This window comes from Ruditapes philippinarum, unplaced genomic scaffold (genome assembly GCF_026571515.1).
Source record: "Ruditapes philippinarum isolate M1 unplaced genomic scaffold, ASM2657151v2 ctg8041_1_1_1_1, whole genome shotgun sequence".
In the NCBI taxonomy this organism is placed as follows: domain Eukaryota; kingdom Metazoa; phylum Mollusca; class Bivalvia; order Venerida; family Veneridae; genus Ruditapes; species Ruditapes philippinarum.
Genome location: NW_026866120.1, coordinates 17,597 through 32,555, shown reverse-complemented (window position 1 = coordinate 32,555; position 14,959 = coordinate 17,597). Strand labels below are relative to the sequence as shown.

The 14,959-nt window shown below is 34.2% G+C and overlaps 2 protein-coding genes across 5 annotated transcripts; one reads left to right on the top strand and one right to left on the bottom strand.

Moving 5' to 3' along the window:
- Positions 1 to 2,870: 2,870 nt before the first annotated feature.
- Positions 2,871 to 9,596, bottom strand: LOC132731403 (mucin-3B-like). Of its 4 annotated transcripts, XM_060717584.1 has the most exons (10): positions 9,412 to 9,544; positions 8,983 to 9,089; positions 8,308 to 8,415; positions 7,712 to 7,777; positions 7,180 to 7,254; positions 5,699 to 6,400; positions 5,185 to 5,396; positions 4,672 to 4,731; positions 4,174 to 4,360; positions 2,871 to 3,458 (listed from the first exon to the last, which is right to left on the bottom strand). In XM_060717584.1, the coding sequence occupies exons 3-10, from the start codon at positions 8,396 to 8,398 to the stop codon at positions 3,352 to 3,354; spliced, it is 1,500 nt and encodes a 499-aa protein (XP_060573567.1). In that variant the 5' UTR covers positions 8,399 to 8,415; positions 8,983 to 9,089; positions 9,412 to 9,544; the 3' UTR covers positions 2,871 to 3,351. The 4 variants fall into 4 exon arrangements, with proteins under 4 accessions (XP_060573567.1, XP_060573563.1, XP_060573564.1 ...); XM_060717580.1 differs by lacking the exon at positions 8,983 to 9,089 and having other exon boundaries at positions 9,412 to 9,596; XM_060717581.1 differs by lacking the exon at positions 8,983 to 9,089 and having other exon boundaries at positions 5,185 to 5,351; positions 9,412 to 9,596.
- Positions 9,597 to 9,961: 365 nt separating this feature from the next.
- Positions 9,962 to 14,735, top strand: LOC132731402 (uncharacterized). Its single transcript, XM_060717579.1, has 3 exons — positions 9,962 to 10,093; positions 11,055 to 12,509; positions 12,843 to 14,735. The coding sequence occupies exons 1-3, from the start codon at positions 10,003 to 10,005 to the stop codon at positions 14,117 to 14,119; spliced, it is 2,823 nt and encodes a 940-aa protein (XP_060573562.1). The 5' UTR covers positions 9,962 to 10,002; the 3' UTR covers positions 14,120 to 14,735.
- The last annotated feature ends 224 nt before the right edge of the window (positions 14,736 to 14,959 follow it).

Below are 14,959 nucleotides of genomic sequence, written 5' to 3'. Positions count from 1 at the left end.
GAAATTGTTTTGCTCCTTGGTTATTTCTCCTCTTTCCCCTGTATCGTACCTGTCTGATTCTATTTAACTTTCTCACACGCTCCCTCTACTTTGAATCCATTTCAGAGAGAAAGGTACTCGAGACCTCTTGACCCTTCAATCACTGTCCACCTGGAAGCGCCCTTTACTCCCGCATCCTTTGTGCTTTAGATTTTGCCATCCTGAAACGCACATAAAAAGATCATTCTACAAAACTACCTCTCATAAAAGGAATGTACGGGACAATCACTTCATAACATACGGAAAAACTTTATATTATAGCAGATCATATGTATTAACATTTTCTATTGTAATGTAGAGAGACATTCGACAGAATAAGTTCTACCTTATGTAGGGCACACATTGTCGATATTTAACTTTTTCAACAATCAGCGTTTCTCCTCGCAAGCTTCATATTGGGTGATGTTACCCAAGGATACCCACTCTCCTGTCGTTGTGCCAGGTGAAGGTGTGGCACTTTGATGTGGGGTCTCATCATTGTTGTCAGTAATTTCAGGCATGTCTTCTGTAGGGAGCTGAAATGTTACATTTAATATATGTATAAGCAAGGATTTGATTGTGCCAACATTCAAGCAAATGTAGAATGCATTAAACTGTCCAAGTACATATAAAAATTGGAACGTACTGTTATTGTTGTTTTGTTCATCATGTGTTGACAGTCCCTTTATTTTGAAACACAGACTTCCCTCCTTTTTCCACACTTATCCAATCGCCAACCTTTAATGATTGATGGGTAGCGGCATGCTTGCCCCACAAGGATATTGGTATTATACCTGTTTGGTCTTTTACTCGAAAGTTGAGCAACTCTTTGTCCTCACCTGTCCTGTTTATTCCAACTTTTTGAAGAGGTCTGATCTATTAAACAGAGATAAGTTTAGCTTCAGAGCAAAATATTAACAATCCACAGTGTTTGTAATTTGTCAACATTGTGAAATAATGTCAAAGAACTATATATCTGTGGGTTATATATTTGAGGCTAAGTGTTTTAACAATGTTTTTCACTGAACAACATATTTCTACTCATGCAATGGAATTTTCAAAAAAAAGGAGCAAACATCATTCTTTGAATGGGAACAATGTAACATACATTTGTAATGAGGTGTCAGATGCATTTAATAGAGGTGTCATCGATAAGGATTTTTGTATCGATATATCGGTAATGAATTATCGGCAGTACAGCGATATATCGATTGTCAGGCTCAATTTTAGCTTTAGAGTCTTTTTAAATGTTTTCTAAGGACACTGACAAAGCAATTATATTAAGACAAATGCAAAAAAGATAAACTATGAAAACTGAACAATTTGTTTTATCATATAGCTATAAATGAAAACTAATGACTAGTAACTATAAAGTTTAAAGCCTTTTCCATTTTACTTTAGTTGTTGTTGTTGCTATTATGAAGTTACTGATCATGCTAAATCCCGTCCTTGCCGTTCCAATTAAGCCGGGTTTAATTGGCAAATTATAGTGTTTAGAACCTGAATAATTATTTTAGTTTAACATTTTGTAATCATAATTTTTACAAAGAAATACTGACACATTTTCCTTGGCATTTTCCCTTGAATGCTTGAAATCTGAATTGAGGGGTCTTGACATCCAATTAGCAGACATGTAAGTAAGTAAGTAAGTAGCATGCGAGATTACAACGAAATTAGGCAGCATTTGTTAGAGACAATGGGAGTAACTTTGGCATTAATTTCCGTTTTCATTTTAGAAAAAAATGTTGCTGTCAGGCTTATGGACATATGGATATGTCATGAGAAAATACAGGTCAAGTTCGAATTTGGTCATGGTTCGATGATTTTTGGCAGAGTTATGCCCCCTTTACTTTGAAAATAATATGAAATTTCAGTTTCCGTTCATTATCTCCCCAACGGTACAACACATTCAACTCAAACTTGACATATGGATATGGCATGAGAAAATACAGGTCAAGTTTGAATTTGGTCGTGGTTCGATGATTTTTGGCAGAGTAATGCCCCTTTTACTTTGAAAATAATATGAAATTTTCAGTTTCCGTTCATTATCTCCCCAAAGGTACAACACATTCAACTCAAACTTGACATATGGATGCGTCAAAGGAATGCACAGGTCAAGTTCAAATTTGGTCATGGTTCGATGATTTTTGGCAGAGTTATGCCCCTTTTACTTTGAAAATAATATGAAAATTTCAGTTTCCGTTCATTATCTCCCCAACCGTACAACACATTCAACTCAAACTTGACATATGGATATGTCATGAGAAAATACAGGTCAAGTTCGAATTTGGTCGTGGTTTGATGATTTTTGGCAGAGTTATGCCCCTTTCACTTTGAAAGTAATATGAAATTTACAGTTTCTGTTCATTATCTACCCAACAGTGTTACATATTCAACTTAAATTTGACATATGGATATGTCAAAGGAATGGGCAGGTCAAGTTGGAATTTGGTCATGGTTTGATGATTTTTTTGGCAGAGTAATGTCCTTTTCACTTTGAAAATAATATAGATACATCTTAGGAATAAGCAGTTTAAGTTTGAATTTGGTTGTGGTTCAATGATTTTAGACAAACTTATCCTTCCTGAATGTTGGAAAAATTTTGAACTTTCAGTTTCAGCACTCATACTTTTAGCCATTATTTTGGCTACAAATATGCAATATGCTATTTTTAAAAGGTTAAGACTGAATAATTTCAGTGCCTTGAACATTGTATGTCAATGGTTTGTGTTAATATTGAAAAGTTTTAAGGGCTTTGAACTTAAAATGAAAAAAATAATTAATGCACCATCTTTTTTTTTTGTGTGGGGGGGGGGGGGTTGTTTATAAAGAGAAGTTTTTCTCAACCCGTGCAGAAAATGAACAGGAAATCCTGAGACGATCCCAGGAAATCTTGAGAGGTCTCAGGAATTTGTCCTGAAAAAATCACAGGATTTCCTTGGATAATCCTGAGACTTTTTTCATGCTGTTAAATGGGACTCCAAATATCTTGAAGACAGGAAAAGAACAGGAACAATTATGACAGAGCTGTCCTATAAAGTCTTGTTCTCAGGAATGTCCTGTAATCCCAGGAATGTCCTGTTCTCAGGACAGTCAGATTATCCCAGGAATGTCCTGTTCACAGGACAATCAGATTATCCCAGGAATGTCCTGTTCCCAGGACTGTCCCATAATCCCAGGAATTCCTGTTCCCAGGACAGTCACATTATCCCAGGAAAGTCCTGTTCCCAGGACAAATATTTTTTTAATGTGGATAACAACAACTTCAGAAATTGGTTCTGAAAATTAAAATTTATTAAAAATGTTAGTTTTATAATGAACAGTGTCATGTCATCAATTTTTCTCAACATCTCCATGCTTGCGGCGTATGAGTTTCAGCCTGTCTCGCATCTTCATTCGTATAGCTGTCACAGGAACACAAAATTTCTGTGTCAAAATACCTGAAAAAAAAAGAAAATAGATCATAGCTCATAATCTTTCATTGATAATTACTATAAAAACAGTAATCACCAGTTACTTAAGCAAACATTTTCTAAATAGTCTTTTAAGCTTATATTATATTGCTCACTTGCTTGGTTTTGACCACTTTTTTGTAAGAGGCATCCGTGGCTGAGTGGTTATGGTCACTTGCCTCTCACTGCTGTGGGTTCAAATCCAGACAGGATTTGTATTCTTATATGAGAGGAATTCATCCAACTAGCTAACAGAATGTCAGTTGTTGTACGAAAGGGCAACTGAATTCTTCCTCCACCAGCAAAGCTGGAATGTTGCCATATGACCTTTTCTATGTTGGTGTTATGTAAAACCAAATCAAATAAAAATTTATTGTTTTATGTTTTAGCTACAGATAATATAATGGCTATGCTGCCTCTTGGGACAGGTTGCTGAATTTGATTCTTTTAGGTGATAAAGTTATTCGCAGCTAGTTTACGGGTTGGTGATCCTCAGCTTTAAAGTGCTTGAAAGGGCACCTGAGGTCAAGCAAAGCAGGATAGATAACATGTGTACTTTAAAGTGTTGTATAATGTGTGCCATTTTGTGCTGATCAAAATTGCTTGAAGAATATGGATTTAATCATCACATAAACTCACTAAATAATGAAGACTACACTCATTTGTGCGCAAAATGGGGTTGGTATAAGAAAACAATGCAAACCTTCAATTGTAGATCTCTTTTGCGAGTCCAGTCCTGGTTTTCCAAGAGATTTCCCGGAATCAATGCCCATTACACTTGAGTTTATTAGTTCTTCAGTGGAAAATACTTCATTTAGAAGCATATCCACTCCACTACTTAAAGAACAGCTCTTCTCAACAAGATCTTTGAGCCTGTCTTCATCTAGGTCCTGAAAAGATTTAAAATGACAATATATGGATTTACCTAAGATTTATTATTCATTCCAGTCATTTTTTATGATGCTTAGACAAGTGATTATTTTTAAATAAATGATTTAGAACAATTGTTATTCAATTAGAGCAAACACTGCCACGGCACTAAATGAACATCCCTTGTTTCAGGGTATGCCTTAAGGCATCCTGAATTCCTTGCATAACAACATAAAATGTCCTGAATAGCCAGAGTTATTAAGTACATATTACATATCCTGTTGTGAAAAGAAACTGTTCAAAATTATAATTCTATTTGTATATTACTTACAAAAGGAACTGTACTTAATGTAGCTTCAGTATGTGTTCTTTTTTGATCCCTGTTCATCTTCTGAAAAAAAGTACAATTACAAGTTAGAACACATTAAAAATATATTATAAAATATACCTTTAATCTGTACCTGTAACCGCCTGGCCCTTGAAAGTAAATGGCATTTATTTTTTTCTTAAATATACTAGTAGGTAACTGCTTTTTGTCTATTTGTAACATTTTAATCAGTAAAACCTTGTGATTTTAAATGGTGTGTGCTGTCAATCAGAGCAAGATCAATCTCAAGCGTTGTATGTACTATGTAGACACAAGTTTGATCCCGACTATAAAGTAGGAAGAAAGTTGATGGGAATTAACAAAATTATGTTGTCTATGCATATAAGGTACGTGAAATAATTCAACAAATTTGATCAAACAATTTTTGCAGACAGACACAGCTGTATGTTAATCTAGTTTTCCAGGTCAAATTCTACTTTAAGCCTAAAAATTTGTCACAATTGACAGTAGTATTACCTTTTTCTGTCTTGCCTCTTCTGCCTGTTCTAAAGCGAACACCCGTTGAGTCAGTTGCTCTATTATGTCACAACAACTGTGGCACCTGGTGTAGTCTTGTTGCTGGAAAGTATTGTGCCTTGTACCCTGGCTAATGTTGTTGACACCTTGATGACTGTAAAAAGGTGCTGCAAATGCAGACACATTTTCATTAGACATACTCCAGCTTTGTCCTATCAAAACAAACACACAGCATTGTTTAAAACTTAACTATCTTACATTACATAATTTAAGTATTTCTGAGAAGTTGTGTTGTCTAAACTATAACTGATGAAAATACCAAGTACCTTTCAATACTTTTTTCCTTTGTTTATAGTTGTGTACATAGTAGTGACAGTAAAGCACACAAAGAAAGTTTTTAATTATTATTATAAGCGTTTTCAACATTTTTCTTTTTTGTATCTTTTATGTATGAACTCAAATAAATGAAATGAAATAAATACAGGAAAATTTTCTTTTTGTGATTATAACTTACCATAATCATACCCAGCAAAAGGAGGTTGTGAACAGCTATTTAATTGTTCTGTGAAGGTTTGATTTGATGTTGGTGTAAACTGCAGAGAGTTCGCTCCAGGTGGCAAAAACTGAGTGTTTGATACAGGAGGAACCATTGTATTGAATCCAGGTTGGGGTGTTGAGGTTGATACAGGTGTGAGAACTTCATTTCGTCCGGGTGTGAGAACTTCATTTCGTCCGGGTGTGAGAACTTCATTTCGTCCGGGTGTGAGAACTTCATTTCGTCCGGGTGTGAGAACTTCATTTTGTCCGGGTGTGAGAAATTCATTTTGTCCGGGTGTGAGAACTTCATTTCGTCCGGGTGTGAGAACTTCATTTCGTCCGGGTGTGAGAATTTTATTCGGTTCAGTTGGAAGTGTTGTATTTAAACTAGGAGTGGTTGATCTAGGTAATGGTGTTGTAGGAGATCCATGTACAAGCGACAGGTTCAATTCAGAGTGTGTAGTATTGGAAGTTGCCGCAAATGTTGATACAGGTATGGGCATTGCATTTTGTTCAGCTGGAAGCGGCAGGGTTGTGCTTGAACTAGAAGAGTTTGATCTAGGTAAAGGTGTTGTTGGAGATCCAGGTGAGAGTGACATGTTCATTTTAGGTGGATGTGTTGTATTTGATGTGGAAGCCGACATGTTTCTTAGTTTGAGAATTTCATCTGCTTCAGAAACTGAAATATCAACAACCAAGATTGTATTATTACAAATGTATAGTATATTTACCAAGAAATATCTTTTAATTTTAATCTGTGGTAATCCAGCATTCATAAGTTATGCCTTTCTTTCTATTTTTTACAGGTACACTTGAATGTGCCTACTCTCAATGAAACCAATTTAAGTACATTTCAACACAAATTCACAATGGGCTGCATCGCCTTAGAAAAATCCTTAAAAGCAGGATTTTCCCCCCTCAAATTCTTTTAAATTAAAAGCATGATTTTCCCCCCTAAAATTCTTTTAAATCAAGCATTTTTTTCCCCTTAAAGTAGCATTTTTTAAGACTTTTTCTCCCAAATTTATGGAAAGGACTCCTTCCCCTATATGTGATTTTTGTTTGTCTGACTGGATTTTGTGTCACACCGACACAGAATAGGTCATATGGCGACAATCCAGCTTTTCCTCAGGTGCCCTTTCAAACATTATTTCAGGCATCTGAGTAGAACCACCGACATTCCGCAAGTTAGCTGGATAGCTTCCTCACATGACAGAATATAAAGTCCAAACCAGGATTTGAACCCACAGCAGTGACGGGCAATTGGTATGAAGTCAACAACCTTAACCACTCGGCCAGGGATGCCTCTCTCTATAGTATATGTGAAAAAAAGGCCATCTGAAGTATTGCAATGAGTGCAGCACACTCTTGTTTAGTTTTCAATAGCTTAAAACTGATATTGAATGAACAATCTAGCTGTTTTCAAAATCCTTACCAATCAAGAGATAAGTGGCTTACCTTTCTGTTTTACTAGAGAAGTCTTAAGAGTCAACTTGCTTTTCTTTTTAGTTCCATCATTTTCCAATTTATCACCTAAAAGCACAATGCAATAAATGCAAATAATCATATGCTGTCAATTGTTAAAGTGCCATGTTTGGTATTTTTATCAATTATATAAATATTTATTTTCATACCACTGGATGAAAATAAATCTTGTAATTATAGAAAAAAAAATGAATATCCTCTATATATTGGCTGGTTATTTAACTTGGCCATAACAGTGTTTTGCCAACCATTTTTATATATTTCTGTGAAGATTAGATCATGGAAATTATATTGTACTCACAGTGCACAAAATTACTGTAAAAATTCAAAAAATTCACTTTGTCACATTACAATCAACTGATTTGCTTACAAATTAAAGAATATAATCAAAATTGGTGAGTAAATTACTCAGTTGTTTTTAAAACAGCATAATTTGTTTTTACATTTTAAATATATTTGTTTCATGATATGCTGGTTCTGACTAGAGCTCACTTAAAATCCTAACCTTTATAAGCACTTGCTCTCCTTTTCTTGACAACTATACCATCACCATGATCAGGACCCTCTTTATCTGAAATAACATGAATCATGTAAAAATATTTTACAATTAAATGATTTGTAATGTATGTTTAACCACTAAATTTGGTACTTAAAAAAAATGATGGTGTAACTTAGTTTATTTACAAAACTTTGCAAGGACTCAGATCAAGTATTTTACCATGTTCAGACAGGTGTACTAAAGGACACCAAGATTTAATACTACAGCTGAAGTATCTGGCAATTTAATACTGAGAACCTTTCATTGAAGTAACAAAGTCTAACAGTATCATTTAACAACTGCTAATTGCTCATTTGCATAAAAGTATATATGAGCCGCGTCATGACAAAACCAGCATAATGGGTTTGCAACCAGCATGGATCAAGACCAGTCTGCGCTTCTGCAGTCAGGTCTGGATCCATGCTGGTCGCAAACCCATTATGTTGGTTTTGTCATGATGCGGCTCATATATAGGCAAAAAGCTGAAAATTTCATATTAAGTTGTGACAACTCCAAAAGTCTTCATCCTGATTTATATATGCATTAAATTTAAATTCACTTACCATTCTCCTTATCTCTCAATTCCTGATCAGCTTCATTCTCAGGAGTATCTAGAGCATTACGTTCTTCAAGTGCCTGTTTGAAATCCAACATCAAAGATTTCCTTGAAGCTAAAAAATCAACATAAAAAATAACAATTAGGAGAAATAATATTACCCAAGCCTTTATTTCACAGAAAAAGAGTTGAAACTTTAGCTCCTTTCAAGTCTATGTCTTTTCGCGCTCACATTATTATAACTTTGAAAGGAAAATTTGGTCATAAGCCGAAACGCTTTATAAGACAATAGATGTGATACCATAGATATATTTAAATATATGTTGCTTTCAACTAAATAAATATTAATTATGTCTAGACAGGCTTTAACATTTAAGCTCAAAGTATGAAATACAGTGTTGCCTTTGTGCCATTAAAACACCTTGCGGGTGAGGGAAAGCCTCGATATCAGATTGCCCTATTAGCAACTATTGTTAAATAAGTATCTTTAAATATTGGCTAAGTCCTATAACATAAGACATTTCCGTTCGTACTACATACAATCCAACGTAAAAAGGAACTTATGAAGAAGTCGATGACGTTGGAGTGTACATAGTACGAAAGGAAACGTCTTATGTTATATGACTAAATGTGGCTAAGTAAAATGACAGCTAAATAATAATGTAAATACATGTAGACTTACCTGATTAGCATTAACAATAATTCATGCAATAGAAATAAGTTCATGCACATTCTTGTTTGGTAGCATACTGAGTGGCATGCTGTACTTGCTCTCAACATAATTTTTACCTGTAAAATAATTAGAGATCTTTCAGTCAGGGGTTAATTTTTTATGGCTATTAATTCAAACTAGCCTCACTATGACTATAACACAGTGAGCAGGCAGCGTGTTCAATATAATCATTCACAGGGATGACTTCATGGTCTGTTAAGGAGATCTAGATAGATTTGGTCCGAAATTGGGCCAGTAAAGGCAGTATTGTTAAAATTTAATGAAAATTCATGCACTCACATGCAGGTTATATTTCCGACAAAAAAAAAGTTTGGTAAAAAAATATCGTTTCCAGAACAACAACATGAACAGTGATGAATAATTATAACTAATACTTACGTCCTACTGCTCTTATTAAGCATTCAAACTCCTCCTTCCCAAACTTGGCTTTTCCTTTCTCTCCGGCCTCGTAGTCATTCCAAGCCTTTTTTGGTTCAGTCACACACTTCAAATGTTCGATGCTTAATTTATTTTTATCTGTTATCCACTGAATTACAGCGTACTGCATCTGATCCATATTTAAATGTAATTATAATAGATCTAGACTATGGTAAACAGGAAAGATGTCGGTGATCAATTCAAATTACGCGCAGTCTACCCGGATTATTGTCAATACGCATGCGCTACTGTTATCGGCCGTCGGTAATCTACGGAATCATTCGTTGTAAAAAAAGAAACATTAACATTTTTTTCTAGTCATATTTATCTTCTAAAATCAGTATTTGTCTTCTTTTATTTTAGGAACCATAGATTTGAATAATATTTTTCTTATTTATTCCAAATCGTACAATAAAAATATCATCGGAATTTTTACGGAATAACTTTCCGGAAATTGCCGACGTAAGGGCGATAATAAAGTAATAACTGGAACAAGATAACAAAAGAAAAAATAAAAACAACTTTCCAGTGAAACTACAGATATATTCAGTTATGAATAGACCTGTTTGTTCCATATGTAATGTTTCCTTGAGCAGTAAACAGCGGCTGAACTCACACATGAAAGCAAAACATGGTGTAAACAGTAAGTTATATTTATTCAATATTTCGGATAGGTGCAATTTCGGACATAAGAAGGTATATTCGGCCGAATTTAACTCGGCCCATTGTTGAAAGGCAATTTGTAATTACAAATATAATAAGATACCGTCTGTTGCCAGTAACAGAAACCGTTTTTATCTAAAATTTGATAAAATTTTGAATGTATTTATAGACACTGCTTATAATCTCGCCTTGTTGATCTATTTTCTTTTGAAAGAATAATTATGTACAGTACATTGACCTTTTCAAAAACCTAGCTAAACACCGTTTTCCGGTACGTTACAGATTTAGCTCTGGGGAATTGCACATTATGAACTACATAACACAGTTACATGATATTTCTGGTTTTCTATCATTATTTACCGTTTAACTGTGAAACAAATTGATATGTTTGAAAATTATCAATATAACTTTAATATCTATTGCAAATTTTTCAAAAAATAAATTGTTTATAATTGGAAATCAATAAAATTTAAAAGGTCGTAGTGATAAATAGTCATAGATAGAGATATTTTCTGCATAAACCTTTGTATTTTCTTTATTTTTTGTATGGAATTATTCATACAAAGATATTTAATTATGTTCTTACAAAGAAATAACTGTTTTATTTCACTTTAATTAAAAAAGGGCCAAAAACATAGAGTTCGTTATTACACTCCATTCGGTGAATTCCCCAGAGCTATGTACAGAAAGTACCAGAAAACGGCGTTTAGCTAGGTTTTCGAATTCGTGAATTGTATATCAACAGAATAAATCCATATAGAAGGATATTTTATCATAAATCAGTATGGTATTCATGACAACCTTGATATAGTGGTCACCTGTCAATAGCGGGCATTTTACCTGAGCAGTTTCTTTACTCACAACTATAGGCAAGTTAGGCTACATAATATGACAAATCTACTTATACACTGAGTGAATTTTCTGTGATTTTTTTTTTTCAGATGAAGAACCATGTTACAAGCTGTACAAATGGGATCCAGCTAAAGTTGTACCAAAATCAACTTACTACAGACAGTTACAGTCAAAAGGTCCTGAAACATGTCAAAATGAATGTGACTCTGACACAGAGCAAAACCACAACTGTGCTGAATCGAAACAAATCTATAATGCAGATGGTAAATTAGGACAAAACTCAAATGAAGAAGAACCAAGAGAATATCAGAGGGATAAAGAGCAAAACCTGGAGTTAAGATATATTGATCATAATACTAGTCATGATCCTAAACATCAAGGAAATGATGAAGTTTCATCAGATGTAAATGGTTTGATGCAATTTGAAGACACAGATCACAGAGCTGAACATGAAGTAAACAATGTAATTTCATCAGAAGTAGATGGTTCAATCGAATTAACATACGAAGAGAGTGATTGTGGATTTTCATCTGATAATGATAGTCTTGACTCTGATGCAGTTCATTCTGACTCATCAGAAGCTCTGCAGGCAGATGCAAAATGTTTTACAGAAGAAGAAGAGATTTACATGTCTTTCTTGGCATACTCTTCAAGACATTGCTTGAACCAAGAGGCTTCTGCAGACCTACTTAAGTTGTTTTCCTTGAGTAATAAAAGTGATTCACTTCAGCTGTCTGGTACTAAACTGAAAGACTCTATTGGAAAATTTGACTCAAATATACATGATTTTTGTGCTCAATGTCAGACTCTATTTCCTGAAGACAAATCTGTTGTATGCTGCACAGCGGAACAGTGCCAAGGACTACGCTACAAAGGAACTGTTAATGAGCAGTATCTAAGAAAGAGACACTCATTCTTTGTATCCACAGACATTACAATGCAAATAAAAGACATTCTTGAAAAAGAAAATGTTTTTCAGACCTTAAAGAATTACAAAGAAGCTTGTGCTGAAACAGATACAATAACTGATATTCTGAATGGGGCATTCTACAAAAACCTGTTTACCATTGAAGAAAGTGAGGAAAGTATGACATGTACAAACATATCACTGATGTTCAATACTGATGGAGTACCTCTATACAACAGCTCAAAAGTGAGTATTTGGCCTGTTTACCTGGTTATTAATGAATTACCACCATCAACAAGATTTTCAAGACAAAATATGATTCTGTGGGGAGTGTGGCAATCAAAGGGGAAACCCAATTTTCATACTTTCCTGAAACCATTTGTAAAGGACATGATTCTTCTGAGAAATATCGGATTTCAAATTCAGATTCAGAAAGAGAACCTCAGTGTAAAAGCTACACTGATAGCAGGAAGCCTAGATCTTCAGGCAAAGGCTATGGTATTAAATATGACGCATCATAATGGGGAATATGGATGTAGTACTTGCGAAGAGCCTGGACTTGTTGTGCAGCAAGGTAGAGGTCATACCAGAGTCTATCCTTTCCGAAATGACAAGCCAAGCATGCGTAAATCGGAAGGTAATATATCATATGTATTGCTTTTAATCAATTATTGCTTAACACATAACTGTAATCTGTATGTTGTTGTTTCATCATTCAGTGTACTTGTCAGATAACCACTTTCAAGCTATAACTTTTTTAGCATGCATTATATTGAAAAAGAAACAGTTATTCTACATCTTGTAAAATATCAGTCAATAAAACCTTTAACTTCTCATATAGGTTTCTGACCTCAAAACACTTACTAAATCTTAAATCAATGTTGTAAAAATTTTATATATGTTTTATATATAATAAATGTGTTTTGCAAATGAAATACTAACTTACTGTTTTTATTTTTATAATTTTCAGAAATGTTGCAGTGTGGTATAAAGGCATCAAGGGAAGGAAAAACATTTAAGGGTATAAAAGGTGTGTCAGTGTTACATGCTATGCAGTGGTTCTGTTTAATTGTTTGCATTGTGCCAGATTACATGCATGGAGTTCTATTAGGAATGACAAAGAAGTTGATAACGCTTTTTCTTTCACCTGTGAACTCTGGACAACCCTATTTCCTTGGGAAATCTCTTAAAGAGATTGATAAAATCTTGCTTAAAATGCGGCCAAGTGATGCTTTAAGCAGACTTCCCCGCCAGTTAGAGCAGCACCACCACCATTACAAGGCATCAGAATTACAAAATTGGTTATTGTATTATTCACTGCCATGTTTAATCGAGTACTTGGATGAAGACTATAGAAATCACTTGGCGTTAATGATTGAAGGTGTATATCTACTGCTTTGTGACAAAATTACAACTCAAAGTTTAGACAGAGCAGATATACTACTGCATCAGTTCTATCAAAATTACGAAGACTTGTATGGTTTAAACAACATGACACTCAACCTACACAACTTGTGTGCACACCTTGCTTTCTATGTGAGGCAGTTGGGACCAATATGGGCATGGTCATGTTTTCCTTTTGAGGACATGAATGGATCTGTGTTGGAAAGATTGCACGGTACTGGCAATGTCTGTCAGCAGATTCTATGGAATGTTCATATACAAAAAAGACTTATAACTGATGCACAATTCATTTCAAATTCTCACAGAAAGCAGTTTGTGCAAAACATGTTACGAGGCCAAAGACAAGTGAAGGTGAAGTTTGTAGCAGAAAATTGCAAAATAGCTGGTGGTAGGTCTGTTATAAATCTAAATAATGAAAATGAATTTAAAAGGAAAATAGCCACAGTGTTAGGTATTGGAAATTATAGTGATATTGGAACAGTATTTAAAGTGTTAAGAATTATATTAAATGATCAGGTAATATACTCAAGAGAATACACAAGAATGGAAAGCAGAATATCTAATGTTGTAGTTATCAAAACTGACACAGACACTTTAACAGCTGCAGTGCAGTATTTTCTCTTGCATGAACAAACCAACAAGTGCATTGCTGTTGTAAAAATCATTGAGTTAGCTGGTCTGCTTCACCCAACAGTTCATCACATGAAACTATTTCAAAGTCTGAAAGATGAAGAGATTATGTTTGATGTTTGTCAGATAAAAGAAAAGCTTTTGCTTTTGGATGGAAATGAGAAATTTCCCTGTGTTGCAAGTCTTCCAAGTAAACTAGGTTTATGTGGATAATTTTAAGTAGAAATGAAAGCAAATATGTAATATAATTCTATCCTTTTACTAAAACCTGGATGCCTCATTTTATTAAAGGCTCCTGCAATCTTCATTTAATATGTGACAAAAACATTGTTTTTACAAATGTCAATATGTTATAGTGAATTATTATACATGTTTTTGAGTCATTATGCTAAGGTGAGGGATGAATGTCCCTTTCTTCATTTTATTCGTTTATTGATAAATGCCACACATATTAAATCATATGCTATTTTAAATGATTTAATTTATTTTTTATGTCCTATGAACAGGAAATAACAGGACTTTTTATTTATTACTTCACAGAAAGGCTTTTAAATAAAATCTCTTTCTTTTCTTAAGAAGAGGATTTTTTTATAACTAAAGTCCTGATAACTCCTGTCTTCAGGACATTGCTTATTATAAAAGTCCTGAGATTTCCTGTCTTTTCCTGTTGGTAAGATTAAAGTCCTGACAATTCCTGTTTTGTCCTGTTCAGTTTTTCAAAAGTCTTGAGTTATCCTGTGAACAAGACTTTTATTAAGAAGAAGAAAAAAAGTCCTGGGATAATCCTGGGATTTCCTGGGACTTCCTGACAACAGGAAATATTTTCTGCACGGGAAGTAAGGCAGGTAAAGGAATTTTAAGTTGAATCACACTTACAGGGTTGTCAGATTAATACTAAACAAAAAATGGCAATAGGCATTTCAACATTTTGATTTGCAACCTACTCGACATTTTTCCTTGTTAATAATATCACAAAGAAAAACAATATTTATCTAACAAAACAGTATATCCATTGTATGTGTGCATTGACAGAGGCCATATCTTAGATCTGAA